This window comes from Vidua macroura, chromosome 9, assembly GCF_024509145.1.
Source record: "Vidua macroura isolate BioBank_ID:100142 chromosome 9, ASM2450914v1, whole genome shotgun sequence".
NCBI classification, from domain to species: domain Eukaryota; kingdom Metazoa; phylum Chordata; class Aves; order Passeriformes; family Viduidae; genus Vidua; species Vidua macroura.
This window is the reverse complement of record NC_071579.1, coordinates 12,094,309-12,117,767: the sequence shown is the minus strand read 5'-3', so window position 1 is coordinate 12,117,767 and position 23,459 is coordinate 12,094,309. Positions and strand designations below refer to the sequence as shown.

The 23,459-nt window shown below is 36.7% G+C and overlaps 1 protein-coding gene across 1 annotated transcript in view; it reads right to left on the bottom strand.

Annotated features, from left to right (window-relative positions):
• Positions 1-4,770: 4,770 nt before the first annotated feature.
• VAV3 (vav guanine nucleotide exchange factor 3) overlaps positions 4,771-23,459 on the bottom strand; it is a 149,122-nt gene continuing 130,433 nt past the window's right edge. Inside the window, exons 24-27 of the mRNA XM_053984649.1 lie at positions 23,142-23,229; positions 19,825-19,954; positions 9,004-9,155; positions 4,771-7,250 (exon numbers count right to left, since the gene is read on the bottom strand). Coding sequence (XP_053840624.1) covers positions 7,209-7,250; positions 9,004-9,155; positions 19,825-19,954; positions 23,142-23,229 — 412 coding nt within the window. The 3' untranslated portion in view covers positions 4,771-7,208. The remainder of the gene's footprint in view (positions 7,251-9,003; positions 9,156-19,824; positions 19,955-23,141; positions 23,230-23,459) is intronic.

Genomic DNA, 23,459 nt, shown 5'->3' with positions numbered 1-23,459 from the left:
TTTCTTACACTATGAGCTAAATATGAGCCAATTGCATCTCCTGAAGAAACTGCTTTCATTCATAAACAATCAAACTCTGCATATTTAGGAACCTGCTATGGATGTTCACCTTATTACTTTTCGTTTACCTTTTCCTCTACACATTGGTATAACATTTCCATGAGATTTTGGTAAACACCAGCAGCCAACTGAAGCCCTGCAGAGCTCAAAGGTAGTTACAGGAAGGAAGTACAGCAGGAACTCCAAAGAACAAGTGGTGTGTATCACAGGCATCTCTAACTCCACATAAACTATCCCTCACAGACATTTAGCTAACCACATCTGAAACACCTCCAGGCTGGAGATAACACAACTTGCCCAGATAATTTTGTGTCTATGTAGCTTGCTATTCAGAAAACTTTCCTAAACGGACCAAAACTGAAAACTTTGCTAAAAGTTCAGTTCAAGGTGTGTTTTCTCTTACTTTTTACACCAATTCACTGAACTGACTAGGAATGAACTAAGAGTTCAGGCTCTTAAATGATGTAAAACCTTTCAGTTATTTGGATGCTATTGCCACACCACCCTTAGCCTTTTCTATACTTCCATTCAGACAATTCCAGTTTCTTCACATTTGTTAAGTCTGTTCAGGAATATTTTCAATGTATCCTATTCCCTGTATCCTATAGAGGGCTTAGTGGCCAAAGCTGGACAAAGAACTTAGGTTGGAGCCTTACCAGAAATTAACTAAATTATGACTTCCCATTTTATAGATGATGTTCCCATTACTAGGCATCAATACAGCATTTACCTTCTTCACAGTAAAATCCTGTCAACTTCTGTTCTGTCCATGGTTCACTTTTACTCTTTTCAGCAGTACTGCTGCTTAGCCACAAGTTGCCCAGTCTTAACTGGTACAAATAATTCTTCCCACCTGTAAGTAAAACTTTATGGATATTTAATTCCTTATTTTTCCCTACACTACCAGTTTATCAGTGTCTGGGTGATCCAATCCTCTCGTCCACTCACAGCCCATGCTTGCATGATATCACCTCAAAATATTTTAAATTTATTCTAGACACAATCAAGTAGGATTTGTCAACAATTTTTGGGGGGGAAGGGTACATTTGAAAAGGACATCCCTGAGCATGGGATCTTAATTCCCTAGAGACACACTGAGGCCATTAGTGACTTGAAAGGGAAGAATGTGCAGGCTGGGAACCATTGCTTTTGGAAACTTGCTTTTTCTAAAGCCATGTAGCTCTTCAGCGTAGCAAATAAAAAAAAATTGTGATCAAATATTTTCTTTAGCAATCTTTTGTATAACTGTAGATATATATAAAAAAATGTTTACTAGCATGTCCCAGAAGATATTAAAAAGATTTTGTGCATCTGGTCTTACTGTATAAATTTGACTAGCTGTAATCAAGTTCTGGAAACAGGAAGACTAAACCTGCATTCCCATATTCAGGAGAATTTACAAAAAAAAGTATGTTCCCCTAAAGCATGAATCAAAATTGCAAAGACTGAGAAGCTGAATCTAGACTTCGTTTTGATTTCTAGAGTTTGATTTTCCATCTCCTAGCATACTGATTTGGAGATCAGCTGGCCTCTTAATCATCTAATTCCATCGTTACCTGATCCAATGCACATGCTTACATTAAAACACAACTGCAAAAACCATAAATCTCTCAAACTGCCATTACATCCTCTATTTGGAATTGTTCTTGGGAATAGAGCAGTTAATACAAAAGCTAACACAAGTCCCATCCTGCCCTTTCCCAAACAATAAAAATTAATTAAATAAAAATTAATCCCAAACAATAAAAAATTAAAAATAAAAATCAGGCATGACTGCTTTTATGATCTGCCTGTATTTTTCTCCTCCCCACTCAAATGGTATTAATACTTGTGGGACTTGTACCACACCTCAGCTGAACTTTGTAACAGGGAAGGGAGAAGAAGTAGAAAAGATCTTTGTACATACCCAGGTAACTGAGTAGGGTGCAGTCCTGGCACACTGCACATGATTAATAGCTACAGACCATAAGGACATTAATTGTAAAACTACCAGAGAAAAGATTTCTTCAATTATACATATTTCCATTAGCTTTAGGCACAAGTAAGAATTACAGTCCTAGAAATAATACTGCATCTCCTTGAGGAGACCTTTCAATTGCTTTGGGAAAAAAAAGACAACTAATTGAAAACAGATTTAGAGAGTTACCTGGTAAGACCCAGACCAACTGCAAAAGTCCTTGATTAGGACCACTTTGGCAAATGTTTTCCCACACAGTGACATAAGAGAATTTCTGTTTCAAATCCAATGCTATCAAGACACAATATGTTGGGCAATCATTTAGAAAAGTTAGCACATACCAGGTTGTTTTTAACACATATGGTGTGGTAACTTTTTACTTCTTGTTTTCTGGTCTTCTCTATTTCTGTCCTTCCCAAAGCCACATATTACACTATCAATATAAAAAAATCAGCTCTGAAAGAAGCAAACCAGCTTGATACCCCTTGGTAAAGAGCCACATCTGAAACTGCCATTTTTTGTACCTGTAAATTTATTTAAGGTCAGATTGCAACCTTTTCTAATGAACTCACATATTTTCCAAAAAGCAGATTTATCAGGCAGAAAATTGGAACCCAAAAAAATCACCAATAACTTAAATATTCCAGGAGGCTTATTAAATAAAATCTAACTTCACAGTCATGTAAGCAGCAGAGATCCTCATAATGAATGAGCAGAATACACTACAGAAGATCAGGAATTATAAATTAAATTAGAAACCCAGATTTCATTTGCTATAAAAACAAACGGCTCTTTGTTCTTCAAAAGGAAGTTGCTGAGATAATGTAGTGAATCACCCTTCCACAGTCAATTTCTGAAGCTTAATCCTTTCTATATTTCTTTTTGCCAATTATATATGCATCATACATTTCAGCATTTTGTGAGAAAGTGGAATGATTAACATCTCATCTCACAGCTTTAGGAAGCTTAATTACCCAAAATACCCCTCCTCCACAGAGTGGACATGGAGGAAAGATCTGAAATCCCACAGCATGTTTCACTGCTTGGCTCCTGCTTCTTGTAGCAGCTTGGGACAGGAATGAGCATTACACACACACACAGAGCATCCCAGCTCTTTTGGCCTCACATTTTACATCTGCAGCAAAAACAGTGCTGACAACTCACTGAGGGTTCAGCTCTTGGTGGACAGCATTGCACTGCATCAAGGCTTGCTCTGTTTCTAACTCTGTGCCATGACCCCCCCAGTGAACAGAAGTTTGGAGGACACAAAGAAGTAGATGACCCAAACTAACCAAAGAAATATTCTGCCATATAATAAATACATATAATACATTGCCATATAATACTGTGCTCAGCAATAAAATGGAGAGGAGGAAGTGCTTCCTCTGCCACTCAAATGAAATAAGCAGTGCTCTGAAGAGAACAACTTGAATGTCAGACAAAATAGTAATGCAAGGCTCTCAGCAGCCCAGTTTTCAGCAAGGAGACAAGAATTAATAGCAACAAATATTTTTTTTTAACTGAACATTGAAGTCAACAGAACAAAACCTGGGTCTGAAGCTGGGTATTTTGTATAAACATGCACCACCTCCTTCTAGATGTACCTCTGTCTCCCCTTTATAAATGGCTAAAATATCAAGAATTGTCCTTTTCTTCTTCTTCACGGAGCACCTCAGGCTTGCCTGTGAGGCAAAGGGGAAAGGAATCCCGGTTGGCAGAATTTTCATTGTCAAGATAGATTTTTTTCAAGCTGAGATTTTCAAGCTTCCAAGCCTTGCAATGGAAAAAAAACTATTGAGAACACAGCTACAAGTGGTTCTTATGCCCTAATTACAGTGCTTTCTCAATTTCTCACCCATCAGAGGACACATCTCTTCTCACATACAAGGGGAAGGAGAGAATGTCTGTGACCAAGTGTGATACTGTTAACAAGAGCATTTAATTGGGACACATTTTTGCATCCCACATTAGGTGTGACTCTTTGTTATGTGATATGTTCACGGGTGACAGGAAAATTATGCCTTACATCTGCAGAGATGTGTAAATGCCTCATTAGGTTTAATAATTATCTGTTAGAAGGGCAGTTCCACAAGAAAATCTCTTACTGAAAAATGCAAGGGACACAAAAAAAACCCACTGCAACTGAATCATCATTGTCCTTGCTGAGTTAATTCACCTGTCCAGAAATATTTTTATAAACACATGAATAATGAACGTTACATTGTAAAAAATACATGAATGGGCTACATCACAGAAAGGTTATCAAGCAGCCCATGAAATCAGACACAGACTGTATTTTCAGACCTGAGCTCAATTCAGCCTGAATTCATATGTTAATTCACACACAAGAGAGAAAGAAAAAAGAAGATGGAAGAGAAAAGATGTTGCTGTGACAAGTTACACATTAAACTTTTTAGGCACACTTATTTTCAAACAAAAAAACTACAAGTATCAAAAATCAATAGTATATGACTGATTCTCTATAGCTAAAAATATAATAATGATTTTTTAAAAAATGCACACAAAACAAAAGCCTCAGGACCTTCCTGGATGTGGCACAAGGCATATTATCCTGATAATAAAAAGTTCTCAAGGAAAGCTTACACTTACATTGATAACTCAGTTTTACAACTACATAAGGATTATATACATCTTGGAGACCAAAACAAACCATTATCAACTTCTCACAATGAGAAGGTGGTGAGACAAATGAAGCACAACCTTCACAGTAGCAAACTACACATTTTGACACATTATTAAACAAAAAAAATTAACCAGTTTATTATATTTAACATATTTACAAAATAGTACAAATTAAAGTACTGTAACTCCATTATTGCATGACATAAAACAACTCCATACAGGCAAAAGCAGCACATGAAAGAGATGCTCCAGAATGTTTAGGAAGTCTTTGGTACTCAAAATATAGTTTAAGATGCAGCATTAACTCAATCAATACAGGGCATTAAACACAGACAATGATATGCAGATTTACGCCACAAAAGTAAAGTTTACCTATGGCTTTCATTCTTCTCAAAGGATGACTACTGGACTCAGGAATTGCTTAAAAGCTTTACATCATGTTTAGGATGGAGAGAATATTCAAAATTATTCTAAAGCCAAGCTGCTGAAAATGACTGATATATTTTTCAACTCGTACTGAATTTAACTGCCTCTTCTCAGAACTATATGACAGTAAAGCACTAAACACTTCACAGACCTAGAGACTATTCCTCTACCCCTTAAGTAGGCAAAACTGGGAAAGAATCATCTTTGTCTACTTAAGGAATATAGGATTAAGCTCACAACAGACAATCAAACTGCATGGCAAAATATGATCAAAGACTATATTCTAGCCTACACTGCTGTACACATCATTTACAAAATTTTTATGCATCATCTACATATTTACAAATGCTCTCAATTACTCCATTAAGTCATGTACTCAACACAATCACAGTTTACATAATTTTGAGGTAAATCCTTGAAAAGTTAGAGCATTGGCAGAATTTCATCTGCAAGGCTGAATCTCTCAAGTTTCTAACCAGGAGCTCCTCTCTTTCCCCTGGTCACACAGCACTGCCTGCCAGGTGTGGCAGCTGGGTAAGACAATTGCAGATATGAGGAGGATTTTGTGAACTCTGTCTTGTGCTTGATTCTTCTTGATGGCCAGGAAAGGCCAGAAAGAAGCAAAGAATCCTGGGGGCAGCCAAAGAGAAACCCAAATTTTCTAGCAGATTCTGCTCTGTGGACAAATAATGGAGATTTTGTTGCTTGTAGACTGGGAAAGCACTGCAGGGTTAAATCGTGCAGTGTCAGTGCACACTAAATTTAAGATGCCAACAGAAAAAGAGAACAGGCAAAAAGCAAAAGAGAGGATGTGGAACAGGATGAATTAACTTCATTTTAGAGCTTGATTTTCTTTCAAGCTTTCAAGTGACATTACTTAAATATTTAGAACTGCATATCTGAAGACATCATCCACATTTATTTTAGCTTGTAACTACATTTCTACCTCTTCATAATTACAGTTAACACTGCCTCACCAAGCAGTGGACACCACTTTACAAGGCCTGATCTTTCATGCTGCCTAACCTAGACACATTTGGGGATGTTGAGAAGACTGCAACAAGACAGCATTGAACTGCCATTAACATCCCAGGCAAAAAGAAAGGAAAGGGCAGAAAGAAGTTTGCAAGTTCCATTTCATTCATAAAAGGTGATAGAAACTCCTGTATAACTAGGAAAAGACAGTACTAAGTTGAAAGCATCAAAGCTCACCCAAATCAATCAAGAGGTTAAGATAAACACTTTTGTTCTTGAGAAATGACATCATCTTGCATTAGTATTTCCTGCTTCAGAATAGGTCTGCAATATTTATTTAATGTTATTGCAGAAAACTTTCAACTCATCTTGTCATGACTATCCCCTAGTTGCACTTTTATTGTCAGCTGCTTAAATGAAAAAACCTCACATAAAAAGGCTTGAGAGGACAATAAAAGGATCACAAAATTCCACTCTGTGAATGTTTTTTAAAGCAATACCATATCACTACACCTTTTTAGAATGTCTTTAAACAGATTGTTAGAAGATCTAGGCACGACCTCAAAGTAGCCAGTTAAGTAATTACATATGCATGAATGCTACTCATATTTACTACATATTTCCTTCAGAATGTTTTTGTGAGTGTAAAATGTTTTGCAAGTTGATAAGTAAAGTAGTTTGATGTCTCAAGACAGGTCTACTGACTATACTTTATGCCCACTGGAATGATTGAAATCTGTTTTCTGCATGCAGTGATAAGAAAAAATAAGCCTTCATCTCCTTGTACCATCACAGATGTTAGCTAGAAGAGAAACGTTAGATATTCAGCCATTGCTAGTACTCATGGTGTAGTACAGGGTGAAATGAAAAGGAACAAAGAATTTTGTTTTCCAGAGCTCTTCTGGGAAGTGAGGGTTGGGCTTTGTACTGATCCCCAGTGATGGCAAACTGGCAGCTTGTTTTTTGCACAGCTCTAGGGAAGGTAATCTGTCAGCCCAAACTTCTGTATAAATCCCAACATTAAGACTGGAAGGTTCAGAGAGGCAAAAATGTTGCTGTTTACATACTTAACAAGACCAATAACACATTGAAGATATAAATTTTTACAATCCCTGAAACTGCTGGTCAGCAGAGGATAGTTTTTAATTCATTCGTCCTCTTCAACATAAGTTGATGGAAACCAGCCCACCTAAAAAGGGGAAAAGCAGAACAAAACAATACATGAGATGCACAAGGGTTTTGTTTAATGGCTGAGCTAGGCACAATAAGGATAGGGCTGTTCAGTAAATATATTAAAAAGATTACAAAGATAAACTTGGGTGACCTGACACAGGGTAAAAAAAATTATTTTTATTCCTTAATAAAAGAATAACTTGCAGATAGGACAATTTGAAGACCAACACCCTCTATATCACTTCCTCCCCCAAAAAATCTAAAACACATTTGCCCAGATTGGAAGTCTAAAAGTTCAGAAAATGCCAAGAGTGGAAGCAGTTTTACTACAGGCAAGATATTCTTTGAATTTGACTATTTTTTGAATTAGAAGTTAAACTATTAACTGGCTCCAGTCAGGTCCAGGGAATCCTCTTATAAAGGAAGCATTGACTGATTTGATTGCTTTACATGGAGTTGAATTCCACTGCCACCAAAACAGGTGTTACACACAAGACAATTAGACAGCAGAGTCTAGTGTCCTATACTTCAACAGTTACACAGTTATCTACATTCTGAAATTAATGGTGTGCCAAATAAGGTTTATGTAAGACACAGTGTGATGCAATATCATATATTTCTTGTTTTATGTATTTGCTTTAGGTTTCTTCAGACTTCTTTATTCCTAAAGTCAATTTAACATTCATGAGAGAACTCAAAACCAAACCTAGAGCGCAGCTAGAAGGAGTGACTGCAGAAATTTTTAGACTACCTTGCCAAAATATCTCCAGAAGTGAGTTTATAATGTCAAGTCCAGACTATGAAAGTAACCAAGGAATGCTGGCATGTAACAGGGCATGTGTTAGAATGTGGGCAGCTGCATTACAATGAGTTGTTCAGCTTTCTTCTCATATAAAATGCATATAGCACAATGGGTATTTCTTCTGCTTCCCTATTTCTTCTGGTCTAATTGACTATTTAGTAAGATTTAACCATTTAACTTTAACATAACCAAGTTCATGTACACAATAAAAGAGATTCTCCAAATTGCATAAAGCAGGAAGTCTGGACATTCACTTCAACTGCACTTGCAAGTATCATTTCCAGCTTCCCGACAATTTACATTCTTCCACCTCACATTCCTTGACCCTGCATCTCAGCACTTTAAACATGGAAACAGCAGTCTCAAATGCTTCTGACTAATCTGCATTATAAGGCAGTAAACTAAGACTGAAACAGTAAATCCTTGATAGGTCAAAACTGAAACTTCACTTCCAAGTCTCAGAGCAGGGTGTAAAGTGAGTTCATAAAAATCCCTGCTAAATATGTCACTTCATCTGGGCCACATTCACAGAGATCAAAGCAGCAGCCTTCTATAAAAAGGTGGTTGATTCCATTGCCTTGTATTCTGGCAGAAAGAGGTGGGAAATCATTCTGTGGTAAAGTGCTAAAGAGAGTTCCACAGCACCAAGAACCTGACTCCTGGTGCAAAACAGTTCAAGAAAGGTCAACTGTAACAGTGCTATTAATCCTGGTTACTTTCCAACCGTATAACCATGCCCAAATATTCAGCCTGGCAGGTCACATTAAATAACCAATAATTTAGATGCTGGGAAAGCTTCCTGGCAAGAGTTCTGCCTCACTCCTATGAAACAAAGATGAGAACATGTTCCATCTTTTGAATTTAAATACACAATGTAGGAACACGCTTTTTTTTTTTTTTTTTTTTTTTTAACAAAATCGCTGTCAGTGAAGGCAGAAAGAAACACAGGGGAAAAAAATAGTCTTACCCTTCCATTTACTTCACCTCTCCACCAGCCATTTGCACTCATCTTGGTATAAATTTTGACAACGTCCCCTTTCAGCAAGGACAGTTCTCGCATGTCCCGTGCACAGAAGTCATACCTGGCTATGGCAATGCCGATCACCTTCGGGCTCAGCACTGGAAGGAAGCAGATGGTGCTTTATTAAGGTTGGCGAAATGAAGGCTACCAAACTACTGTAAATTGAAATACTGTAAAATATAGAACAAGGATTCAACAGCTACATACAACTGGCATTCATTTTAAGCAAAGCATCTGCACTACAAAGATCAAGAATATTTAAATATGGGTGAATGGTGTAAAAGTTGAAGGGATTTTTTTCTCATTTTTTGAATAGTCCTCTTTATTTTTAGAAGAAAAATCAAACTAGATGAGCCATAAATAAAATATTCCCCACCCTGAGATTGTTAAATACATTTGCAATTATTTTATTCTTGTGCTTCATAATAAAATTTGCTGCCAGTTATATAAATCAACATATTTTACAGGTCACTAATTTCTTTCCAAAAGAATTATTAGCATTTACAGTTGATTTAACTTTAGACCTCTAATGAAGCAAAACAAACAGAATAAGATGCTGTTCTTTCAAAAAACAACTCCCAAGTTAAATATTAATACACTTAAAACTGAAAGCATGAGCAAAAAAGTTACAGACTTCCTACAGGAAATTTCCACAGATCATTTGTCACAACCTGCATTAATATTGACATGTAAATCTGTTATTTTCAGGAGTTTGTTCTGCAAATCACCATTTAATTTTTCTATAAAATTAGGGTTCAGTGAAATTAACACTTTAAAGTTTTAAGGTACATCAATATAGAAGAATTTTGCCAATGTAAAGCCCACACATTTTAAATAATAAAAAGCTGTTAAGAATTTTTAAAAAGCAAAGGTACAAAAAGCCTCACTTCAAAAGCCATCCTTTCTCCAAATAGTTTATAGGAAATTGTTTCCAACACTGATGTAGAATGTCCAAACTTGTAAAAGAAATTCTCAACGACTCCAGCGTGAAGACAATGAAAGGAGAGTAGGCATGGCCTAACAGATAAAAGACCTTTGACTTGAGTATTTTAGAAATAACATCTACTACTCCATGGCATTTTGTAGTTGGACTATTTGGCCAAGGCATTTTTCAGCCTTTTTTCCCATTAATGCCACTGTTTTCCTATGTAAATCACTGTAAGAGGAGTTCAGGAGCACAGGTAAGCTTCCTTTGAAAAGACCTCAGAAGAATTCATATGATCATGATGGATGACTTGATACAATGTACATAGAATCATCTCTGTCCTCAGAACCCTTTCACATTTCTTAGAAATGCCCAATCTTCATTAGGAAATGCCTTTAAGATTCTAGTTTAGTGGAGCCCTCATACAATGTAATACTATGAATTCATATCTAGTTGCCTTTAATTTAAATCAAGAACCCAAAACACAGCAGATGAGCTGAGAAACCCTAACAGTTTATTATGTATTATAACAGTGTATTATGTATCTATGATCCAGTGGAGTCAGAAGAAAATTAAATACAAGTTATGGTTGTGTTTAATTTTCTTCTGAGTCCACCGGATCATAGATACATAACAGTATTAAATATCTGAAAATCATAATATGTTCAAGTACTTTGAGCTTAAAAAGAAAATACAGTTAATTTATTTTAAACTAACAAGGAATGCTACATTTAAAAGATTAGATATATCACAGAAATACAATGCCTATAAACAGTTTTGATAACAGATAATGCCCAGTGTATAATGTCCAGTTTATATCACATCACTAAAGTTTAGCCCAACACTTCTGACTGCTTGTGTAGAGTACATTTATCAGACATTTAAAATAAAAGATGCCATATAACAGAGAATCAGCCTCTCAATTTATTGCTTCTATTGATGTTGCAAAAATCTAGGTGATATATTAAGCACATCAAAGCTCAAACATGCTTTTTTCCCCCCCTCTTAGCCAGTCAGATGCAGATGCTACTTGTTTAGATCCTGACATGAATGTAATGTCCTATACTTTATCAGCATTGCAGTAATCAATTTTACAGGGAAAGAGGACATCATGGGCAGTAATTGTTTTGGAGAAAGAAAAAAGAAAAGCAGTTATTGATTGGAGGGTCAGTAAGCATTCACAGGTGTGCAGCAATATCACTGATGGATTTGCATTGCAGGATGCAAGGAGTGATTCTGGGGAGCAGGGTATAATTTCAGATTCCAGAAAGAAGATAAAGGGGCAAGGAAAAATTACAGGAAGCAAAGATGAACGAAGTTGGGGAAATGGGGAAGAAAGTAACTAAGAAGGGAATAAATGCATGGAGGAATAATAAAGATGGAAAATAGCAAGGAAAATTAGGATAGAGAAGAAAGAGGAGCACATCTGGGAGAAAGGACTTCTAGCTCTTTTTCAAGTCACAAAGCAGAGAGGAAAAGGAGAAAGAAGCAAGAGAAATCAAAACCATATATCTTCAAAAGTCTTGAGGCAGAAAGCAGCAGAATTTAGATTAATTTAGAATCCAAGATCCATATTTTCAAATAAAAGTGAAGCTCTTGATAGGAAATATATAAAAGGAAGCCAGATGAGTGATGGAATACAGGAAAATGACAGTACTAATTTTGGAAAAAAATATTAACCATATCTCTCTGCTGACACAATCACAAAAACATCTTGAATGGAGACTATCAGCCCTGAATTCCCAATTAGTGCTGTCCCAGGATAAATAAAACTTGAGGGAAGACAACACATGGAAAGACACTTGGACAGATGGGAAAGAGAAGGAACACTGAGTGAAGGACAGAAAGAGGATAGCTACAGGAAAAACACAGAGAGAATGGGATTAACAGCATAGATCGATGGAAAGAAAGGGCCCAACAGGTGGATGAACGTGAATGAGAAATTAAAGGGAGGGGGAAGGGAAAGAGAAAGTGTTAAAAAGGCAAATAAGCTGTTAAAAAGCAGTAATAAATAAACCTTGTGTAATAGAAGGGAGATACTCAGAGAACTAATTAGAAATAGAGTAAGAAATCCAAAGGAGGTGAATAAAAAGTGCATATGTGAATGAGAAAAATATGCTTTTACTTAATCCAGCCCTTCCTTCTGCAAACAGAAAATGATGACTAGAGGAACTATAATCAGCTTTGATTTACACTGGAGTATGTTGGACATTAACAGTGAAATAGATGTGCTGCAAATGAATTTTAATACTAGTTTGAGCCACTGATGATGCATCTGGGGTGCAAACAACAGAGGTTCCCTGTGATCACAGCAGGCTGGTCTAGCTCACATGCTTGAATTCCATGAAGGTCAATGTAGTATTATTAAAGCTGAGAGAAGTTGTTTCTCTCTCCTTGTGCTCTGGCCTCCTCATAAATCTGCAGCCACTGCCCTGAGGGTTGCTCCTGTGTATTAGTTTCCATGCTCCTTGAAGCCACGTACATTTACTTGTACATTTACTGTTTCACCAAAACTCAGTGCTCTTATCCAGGCACAGGCAGCACCTTCAGTAGTGCTCAGCAGTCAGCTTAACATTCTCCTGTGTTACCAGCTTCCAGATCAGCAGAACTAAGCCAGCTCTGAAGATACTTTTGAAAAAAAACACTTGTAATATAATATCATTAAATAAGTATTTAGTCTTTTAATGTAGGCAAATTATTGGGCCGTTTTTAAAAAGAAGGCTTACTACAAAGATATGAAGCAATGCAGCTTAGCACTCAGAATATGCTTCATTAAGCACTGCAGATCAATATTTTCCTTTAAAATTTTGTACTTATGTAATGAAATACTTAAACTGGCATATTGGGATATGCAAGACATTTAATTGATACCTATTATTATAGTTATTAATGAATTTTCTCATACAGCAGTTTTTCATATAAAAAAAGGAACTTCATTATAACTTGTTGAAAACACATTATGGGAATATATGAGAATGTGTGATAGGGTTAATGTAACTGAGTCTTGTTTGCTGTGCTATCACTGTAGGCCACTTCACAATTTTATTCTCATGGAACAGATACCAGTTTCAGTAAGAATGGAATTTACAGTCAGCTACTGGGCAGTTGAATGCAAGATGTCCTCTCCTATCCCTGCCCAAAAGGACAAAAGCTCACAGTATTTACCTTGAGCAAAGAGTTAAACTTAACTCCTTCATGTTGTTTCAGATCAGGTGAGTGCTTCAGGGAGTCCAGCTGAGCGTCATCACCACAGGGCAAACAGCTACACCAAAATGGCTTTCTACAGATGTGTCCCTTCATAAAAGCAAATGTCAACTGGAAGGGCACCTTCTAGCTTGGATTCTCACTCATTGTTGTGACTACTGAAAGGAAGTATTTGCCCCAAAAATACCTATAATATCTATATGTAAGGGCATAGAAATGGAAGAAACAACTGAGAGGCAAAACTTCCAAGTGAAGTCAAAGACATGGAGATTGAAATCCCTGGGGTGAATCAAGGGAGGGGTCACCAGAGATGCTCTCAGCACAAGTAAGCTCAGTAACCATTCTCCTACTGAGCTGCCACCTACGTCCTTTTCCCCTCAGGAAACTGTGGAAAGCCCCAAGAATCCTTCTCAGACCACTAATTAATCTGGACAATCTCTGTGGGGCAGGTGTAAAACATACTGCCCAAGGAGATCTTGATGACTCCATCTGCATTTGTGCTGGACACCTCCCTTCCCTAGAGCAAAAGCCAGTCCCAGTCCTGCTCTGCACACCCCAGGCAGTCTCCTCCACCCCTGTACACAAAGGCAGGCCAGTGTAACGTGAGCAAGTGCTGCATTCTCCACATCAGCAGCTCCTTCCATGTGCTCCTCAAAGGCATTCACCTTCTACTGGCAAAATTCTTCTTAAATTGTCCAGTGGTGCAGTTCACCTCTTTGCAGACCAGATCTTAGAGATCAGAGCAAGTCATCCCCATACTGATGCACGGACTGAGGCTACCAGTAGTACTACTTTTAGAATTTCTATGCAGCCTCTTGGTTTGAAATGATTGCATCTATTAAAGCCAGAGATGGTTAAATGGAAATAAAGAAAACCATATTTAGAAAACAGATGGGCAAAATTAATTAACAATGTTAATGCAGAATTTAAAGAAAGCATTCTTTACAAAAAAAAACTACTGTATTCTAAGATGCTACTGCAGTATGGTTTGCTGCAGGGATGGGACGAATGTATTATTTACCAACAAGCAGTGAGATTTCCATGTTTGTGCATTTGAACAAATACATTAAAAATATATAGCTCATAGATGTCAACTGCATAGCAAATTAACAGTCAAGTGGTCTTGAATCTGCTGCAACTATTGAGCTTTGCAACTCCTATTCAAACTGCTTACTGCAATAAGCAGTAATATCTCAAAAGTTTAAGTTTTATTTTTGTTACATTCCAAGAAAAACAAGTAATAACTCCATTTTTGGAGTTAGAGAAGAGCTGAAGTATTAGATTCGTCCCTTCCCTCACTTGCTGCACACACAGAAACAACAGAAGCAAATTTAGAAGAAATATAAAAGCAGTAAAGCAGTACCTGACCAGAAAGGAGTGGAGGAAGGGGGAACAAAGCTGTAGTCTGGAGGAGTTACAAAAGAAAACCCACAGAACAAAGAAGGGGCTTAGAGGAAAAAAAAAGAGAAAAAGAGAAAAGCAAAAGAACATTGAAATATTGGCATAAGAGTTAAATAATAGTTTTTTAACTATATAATTCATTGATAATACGGAAACTAAGGTTCCCTACTAAGGATGTCTGCAAGGAAATTAACTGTAATAACTAGAAAATTTGGATCTATGATTTAATTTTTAACAATTGCATTTTTCAAAGAGTAAAGTAGGAAGAAGTCACCCATTTAGGGTTTCAGAGAAGTAAATTGTAACTGCAGCCTCTTGCAAATATTTTCAGGTTTAACAAAAGTTTTTTTTAATTCTTTGTGTGCCCCACCTCTTACCATTACAAAAGCAGGAACTCATGCATACATAAATCCTCTTAAGCCCAGCAACACTAATCACATGCCCCTAATTAGGATATAGTCTAAGTTGACCTGCAGTCAACTCCAAACTATGGCATGGAAAAGAAGTATGCATTCTGCCCTGTGAATCATTAACATCAATAGGAATTTCACAGCTAAATTACATCCTCTAAGGCCCAAACACTGCTGCTCATATTTGTAGTTTCCCTGACTTGCAAAAAGCCCCTTGAGCAAGCAGAACAAGCTTGGCCTAGGCAGAACCAGCACATCACCCTAAGCCCCTACAGCAGCTTCCCTGGGTGAAAGCCACAGGTGATCTTGCTCTGTTATCAACAAAACTAGGGGCAATATACTTTTAAATGCAAAGATTAGATGAAATTAACTAGAATTGCTTCAAGTGAAACTACAGTTCTCACATTTTGTCCCTCTTCTGAAGAGGCAATAAAGATGTATAGTGTGCATGTCTAATGAAGTTGGGATCTTTGCTCCCAGCTGTGATTTGGAAAGGTACATCCATCTCAACTGGATAAATGATAATGCAGCCTCTAAATTATAGCTAATAATATCTGTAATTACTGAACAAGAATTTTCCTTCAAAAAGTAGCAGGGTTATATTTATCACTTACAGCTACTTCTCTGAATGTATTTTTCTGACTACACATGAAACACAGTAATTTTGCTTCAAAATGGTACTGGCAGGAATGAGGACTAGAATGATTTCATGCAAGAATCCATGGCGAGGTAATGGTACAGTTTTCTGCATCTTACCTGGATGACAATAGATACGTTTGTGACAAGGGAACTACAAGCATTAATAAAATAAACAGAAGTGATACTGTATTTTAACATTGATAAACCTTGGGTTTAGAAATTTTTTAAAAATCCCACAAGACAAACCAATGGCATTTAGGTTAGAGTCTCATGAGACAAGAAAACCATGCTCCAGGGCCTCTTACACTCTGGAAACTTCTGATCCTTCCCAGTGATGCTTTCTCCACCTCTAACACTGAATGGACTATGTGGGATGCATGAGGGGCTCCTTTATACTCAAGACAGTAACCCCAAGTAACAGCTCTGTGGGGAATCATGCTACACAAACCAAGAGGGCCACTTGACTGAAAAGCAGTGCCTAGTCTTAGAGGCAAACACCTGCCTTTATTTCTCCAGAAGCACAATGGCAGAGTGGAACAGCAGCCCACAGGAACACACCCAGGCTAGGTGCTGCAGGGGGGTGGTTGGTCCTTAAGTGAGCAGACTTAACCCCATTGTTCTCTCCGATATAGCTGGAGGTTTGGTTTCATATGTCAGATTCTGGACAAGTAAACCTATGTGGGCAAGGAAATCCTACTAGATTTCTACAGATAACTGATCTGTTTTGATGACAGGGTGTTGATGTTGGCTTCTAAGCAGAAAGGCTGAATTCTTTTGATTCCCTAAGGGCTGGGATGATATTGCTTTGTTTTACTTTACTAACAAATACCTTTACACAGTGCATTAAGCATTAGTAGGCAGTTAATGCATTAAGCATAAGTAAGATGTCATAACTAGTTAATATACCTACTCCTAGATAACTGAAAGAGAAATATCACTCAGGTAGGACTTAGCTTCATGATTTAGGTTACTTTAAAATCTAAATTTCATAAAGATTCAAATTTCTCCATATGACTGTGCTCTGCATCAGCAAATCAGAATAAAGTGCCATTATTCTACTCCACAGAGTAATGTCCACTTTTCTTCCCTTTTTGCCTTTATTTCATTAAGTGGTTGATCATTCCTGTAATCTAATGTAAAAATTAGTATTTTTCTGTGTAGCAAAACAAAACTTCATCATACTGTGTGTGTCTAGAAAAGCCTAAGACTGAAAAACTAAGAAGAAAGAATATACTATTTCCCAAAAAATCTTCCCAATTAACTTGAAGTTTTATATTGACAGAAGTAAATATCTGACAGCTTTTACAACCACATTAAAAGAAGTGTACAATGAATATGAGAACAACACAGGTGACTTCTGCAAAACAAGGAGACTGAAAAGCAAAGTTCTAACCCAAGTGGGAAGCCAAAAACTGGAAAGGCAAAATAACTATCCCACTAAGATTTTTATTCTAAAAAATTATTCTAAAAATCAAGTAGATGCTGAAGCAAGAATTAAATTCCCTGAAAATTCAAGAAGTTACAAGGTGACTTATTATGATTCATATTACAAATTACAAGTTAAATTAAATACCAATTGTTTTTCTTTTTCTATATGGCTAAATGAAAACATAACAAATACCAAAAAAATTATCATACGTCTTTCTCACTCTTTTCTGGGAAGTAAAGTCAATTCAGTATTGCCATCCAATTTCACAGCAGCTCAAAGACCTTGGCAGCAGAAAATGATAAAACTCTGTCAAAGTCTGCAGTGGTTCAACTAATGTTTCTTAGAAATACTTTTCCATTTATTCTGTCAGTTATATATCCTAAAGATCTGCTGTTTTGAAAAAAAAGTTGATGTCTTTTCAAAAGATGGCTTCATTAAAAAATCCAGATATGTGAATAATATAGAGAAAAATACTACGTTAAACCCAAATCCTTCTTTAAATTAGCTTCAGACTGTCAAAGCCCATTGAATTCACTAGCTTCAGCCCCGTGCTGAGTAGCTGCAAAATTGAAAAAATATGGAGAAGTGCCCCTCTCTCTTCACCTACTTTGTCTGGCTTCCTTCCAGCAACTGTTTTTCCTGCACTTGGATTATGTGGGAAGAGGTAAAAAAAATCAGCTGTATGGTGGTCCTCACTGAGGGCTGTGAGTAAACTCCATGTCCAACTGCTGCCCCACTAATGACTTATTTGCTTCCTCTACTAAAACCGCAGCCTCAAGTTTCCCAAATTCTTTCTACATTCAGCCCAGCAGGGCTCACACTGCCTAAATACAAGGCTTTTCTTAAATTCAGCTTGATAAATGAACAAGACAGCTTAAAAACCAAGAAGAGTGACCCACAGATGGACTGATAATCATGGACATCTTGATTAAACAAACAAAACAAGAAAAAAACCCAACAAATAAATCACCACACTCATGGGGACACACTTTACTGTCCAATCCATTAAAGGAAGTGTCATTCAGAGTCAAGCTAGACAAAGCAGTAGAATTATGGAAATCTATTAGATTTTACATGAGGAGTTTGGGAATTGAAAGGCTTTTCAGGTCAGTTTGGTCTAAGACAAAACCTGCAGTTTCCACCAGCACAGTTTGTAGCATCAAAGGGCTGATAGTTACTGTAGCAGCGATGCCTTTCCTCATCCCCTGGACTAAAATGAGAGCAGTCATTTCTCTTGCTCTCCCACATACTGCCTAAAAACTATTGTAAAAGAAGATGTTTTCTTTTGTATGATGACTGAAGTTAATGAGGATGTACCATAAATCTTGTGTCCTGTAAAGCAGGAAAGGATTGAGTTCTTGCGGACTAAGAAGTTGGACAGTATGGATGCATTCTAAGTGAGATACATTCTAACTGGCCTAAGGAAAAAACAGGAAACAATCTGGTTCTGCTCACAGTCAGTAATAACTCAAAAAAATGCAAAGTAAATCAAGTGAGATGCACAGGGAGACCATGAGCTAAATAAAGGGAGACAAAAGGACAGGGCAGAGAAATTCACCAAGCTTGGACATGAACACCACAGAGAGGAGACAAGTGACAGAAGTCCTGGGAAGCAGTGAAGGAGAACAGAAATGGAAAGAAGATGAATTTGGAGGTAGAGACAGTAAATGAAATGCCAGAGACACACTGGTTTCTCACATTCATTTGTCCTAAATTATCTTCACTTTAACTAGGAGAGGAAGAAAGCCTCCAAAGTTACAGAAATGTTATGAAACAGAGGCAAGCAAGTAAACAAAAGCTCACAAACACAGCAAATGAAAGTAACAAAGCCACCACCATCATCACAAAGACCAGACTGGGCTTTTTGGGCTTTTACAGCAGTCTTCATATAGTTAAAATCACCATTAATTTTTATTTTCCTCTTATTATCTGTTACAGTACAAATGTTCTGAAATGCTACAGTTCTGTAATGTAACACTACAAATGTTCTGCAGCCAATGACTGCAGAAAGCAAATCTAATATTTGCTCTTTGACAGAAACATTATATATTTTCTAGAGGCCAGCCATGTGGTAGGTTTTATCATTAACATTGAACCTGTCCATGTCCTAAAAATCATGCTAACTTCCACTTAAATTGTAATAGCTTAAATAAAGGACAGTATATGCATTGCAAGCCTTCCCAAGTTATCTCTAAACTTCACAACTTTTAACTGCTATTTACCTTGCACAGTAGTTCATTAACTTTCAGAAGCTTAGTAAGGGAACTCTAATAAGCATGCAATGTTAAAAAACACGCATAAGAATAATTATGATACAGTAAATCTAATTTTTATACAATTATTTGGTATTACTGAGATGCTACTTCATAAGGCTATGCTACAAGACTGATTTATTTAAATCCCATTTTAAGGATTAGAAATTGTCACAGATATTAACACTTGTAGCTGCACATATGCAAATTTCTGAAGAAACTAGGCAAGAAACCAGCATGTCTAATAGACTTTTTGAATATTGGGGAGATTTTAAGTTTGGCAGCAAGACAAGCTTGCTAGACATGTTTATAAATTTCCTGGCAGATCTGAATCTGCTTAGCTTCAAAAAATCCTAGCTTAAAGCATTGCCATAGTAATTGGTTATATGTCAAAAATGGAAGATGAAGATGCTCCAAGTACCTTGTTCTTTTAAAATATATATATATATATACACACCCACACATATATATGACAGAAAGTAATAGACAAAAATGTATAATCCTCACCATTTCCACCTGTTCTGTTGGTCCTCTGTCCCACTGAGTTTTCAGATTCTTTGTATGGAAATTGAAGAGTAGTATCCAAACTTCGAAAACCTTCTCTGAGAGAGTGGTGCTTGTAGTATTCTACAAGTTCCTTTCAGAAAGGAAAAACACTTGCATTGGAAATTGAAATCACATACCGTTCAGCATTCTGGTGTACAGCCAATGGCAGTTTTATTATGTAGGTAACCTTATTTTACAATATATCCCGTAGAATATAGTTATTTTTAAAAAATAATGTACCAGCTTTCATATTGCCACTAAAAGAAATTTCAACAAAACAAACAAACCAAAAAAGACACCCCAAAAATCAGCTAAGTAAAATCTTTTTGTCAGAGTCAACATTTGCTGCTCCTTTAAGTCAGGCTGAGGATGGCTTTGCTTTTCTGGAGCCAGGCAGAAGGCAAGGTCAGCTGCTTGCTAAGGATGGAGTGGTAAATGTCCCTGTTTTCTCAAATCTCTTTTGCAACAATAAATTATGTTTATCTACGCATGTATTTGTAAGTACACAGATCTGAAATAAAGCATGTGGCTTGTAAGTTAACAGAACTCAGACGATGTAAAACTTCCACAGCAGGGCAGGCTTGGGGGGTGTCAGACACTGCACACTGACTGAAAAACCCAGTATTTCACATTCTCCTTGTACCCAAACCAAGAATTTCATCATCTCTGTGTGTGTGCATCTATATAAGCGTTCACAGCTACACACAGGAATATTTTACGTATATATGCAAAAATTCATCTATGTAAATATGAAAGAATAGCTGAAATAGTTTATGTAACCAAGAAGACAAGTTTCTCAAATTCCTACTGTGAGGCATTACTACCTAATGAAGGCAACACCCATCAAAATTCTGACAGCTCATGCTATTCCTTTGCAATCTTCAACATTGTCTGTTACATTTGAATTAGCCCTAGAAATCTCAATATCACATAGTTTGTACATGGAGCTAGAATAAGATTAAAAGTGAGCAGACAATTCAGAGCAAATGTACTTCAATTGATCCATTCAAATGTGGGATTTCACTCTTCAGAAATGGAAGCAAAAAGCAACGTATTTACTGTAAACCCTTCACTTCATTCCACTTATTTATATTTAGATTTGCAAAGTCAAAGTTGACCAAGCGAAGCTTAGGTCAAAATTAGGAGATCATATTGTGTTTAATCATTTCCTTCTAGGAAAAAAAAAAATAATAAAAAATAAAAAAAACTAAAAAAAAATTAAAAAAAAATAAAAAAAAAAACAAAAAACAAAAAAAAAAAAAAAAAAAAAAAAACAAAACAAAAAAAAAAAAGGCAGACCACAAAAAGTTACCAAAATGTTTAGCCTATAATAGTCTACAATAGTGATACTAAGAACTCTTTGGGCTTTGCTGTTTGATATCAGCACATCACACAAACTGGAATGTCAGCAACAGAATTTACTCTCATATCATCACTGAATATTCAGACATTCAAATTACCATGACAATACTGTGTGTGATTTGTAAGTAAGTACCATTCAAAGTAGGGTATCTGGATAAATGGAAAATAATTAGTATGAAACTTTTGTTATCTTTTTCACAGTGTAAGTCTGTAAGAATTGTGTTGTTTGGTAAAAGTAATTAGAATTCCAAATGGACAGATGTTGTTTGTTGGCAAAATAAGTTAAATGGTTTTAAACTGAGGAAAAAGAAAAAATCATTTCATGTCACAGATTCAGTTAGTTTTAAAGCTTAGGTTTTAATTCCATTCTTCCATGAAAACAGTTGACTGACAACTGGCCTCCAAAACACAAACTGCACAAATCACAGTAGCAAGCTTACAGAGATGAATAAGGTAAGCAGTCCGTGCCAGCATGGATGGGGCTCCTCAGGAGCCTGTCACATCACCCTGATTCACAGCAGCAGCCAAACTGACCTCTCACTGCACCCTGCTTTATGCACTCAGCACATTTTAATTACTCTGGTGAAAGTTTTTCAAATGTACTATGAAAAGTAGACACAAGAACTCTTCTACCTTTTTTCCCTCCAAAGCAGTACAAAATGCTGTGTCACTGCAGATCACTACTTAACGTTTCCATGGATGCTGCCTTTGTCTCTCTTCTGCTCCCACTTCTATTCAGACTACTTTTGTTCCTCTTTCAGACACTGTTCCTTTTTCTCTTGCATCTATCCAGAACAAAGCAGTTGTTCCACAGCATGTACAAACACCACACCACCTATGTATTTAACGCTCAAGGGCAGAATTCATAATATCCTAAATCTGTGTTATAAAATAATTCTTTCCTACTTTAATGTTAGCAAGGCTAAGTTGATAGCAGTGAGGCCCTTACACTAGAAATTTCTTCTGTCCTCTCAATTCTGTGAGGCAATGCATATTCTTTTTGCCCATTTTTCATCCAACTTTGTCCTTTATTTATATTTCTGCTCTACTTTGGAACCTGCACAAGTGCATTAAGCTGCATCGCTGCCATAAGAAGAAACCTGGCAGCGTGGCACTCCAGGTGCCGTGTTTTGCCAAGATCAGTTTGCAATGAATCATTTGTAGGGTTCACAGACTAAGCAGCCACCTCCTTGTGAATGTGAGCAACACCATCATTTCTGCTGCTAAACAATGAAAAGATCTCAGGGTCCTCAGCCTTAAAACTAAACAATTCACTGGCTTGTAAGTGTGAAATGAGGATAAGAGTGCAAAAACAGCTTGGTGCATGCTTCATCAAGAAATTTATGTTCTTACTGTTCTAATGAGCACTTACAGATTATCATTTAATCTCTCCCCACTTCTAGGATGCTCTTGTTTTACAGAGTATCAGTGATTAACCTAAAATAATTTCTAAGGCTTACTGGTTTTAAAGCTTCTCCCTGCTCTTGTTTTGTATTATCCTTCATTTTTATTTAGCATTTTCACATACTTGAGTATGCATGCAGGAAGGCTGCTGCATAAATTGTAATCCAGTTGATTCCTAAAAACCAAGATTTCCAACACATCAAATTCTCCTTTCCAGATTCAGCCTAACTCCAGAGTGGGCTGATGCATGGGATTCAAATTCCTCCTCTCTTCCACTTCACTACAAGGGACACAGTCCAGTCCTAACAATAAATATGTAGTCTTAAGCACATAAAATTATCACTTAGAGCTAAAACCATAAATATAAAAAATTATCCTATTAGCAGGAGTGGACACAATTCAAATCTTTCACTCTCATAGCCTTCTGGAATTTTATAAACCTAAGTAGCTCTCTCTAACAGAAACAGCTACAAAGAAAATCTCACAATGTTAAAAAGCTAATCAATGCTTACCATTAAATTTTTAAATTTTCTATTTTCTGCAATGTAGAAAAAGCCATCTCTTGTTAAAATCTTGATGTGTTTCACTTCATCATTGTACCTGTGGGCAATGAATAACTTATGAATATAAATGTGTTTTTAATCAGACACAATCAATAATTACCTGAGGGCATGCCCCTAGAACACCACACACATAAATTCTTAGGACAAAATGTATATCTGTGCCAAAACAAAGTTGACATCTAATCAACCAAACATATATATTAAAGTACAGCTACAGAAGTAATCTGTCATCAGAAAAAAAAGTCACAGCTAACTGCTTATTCTAAT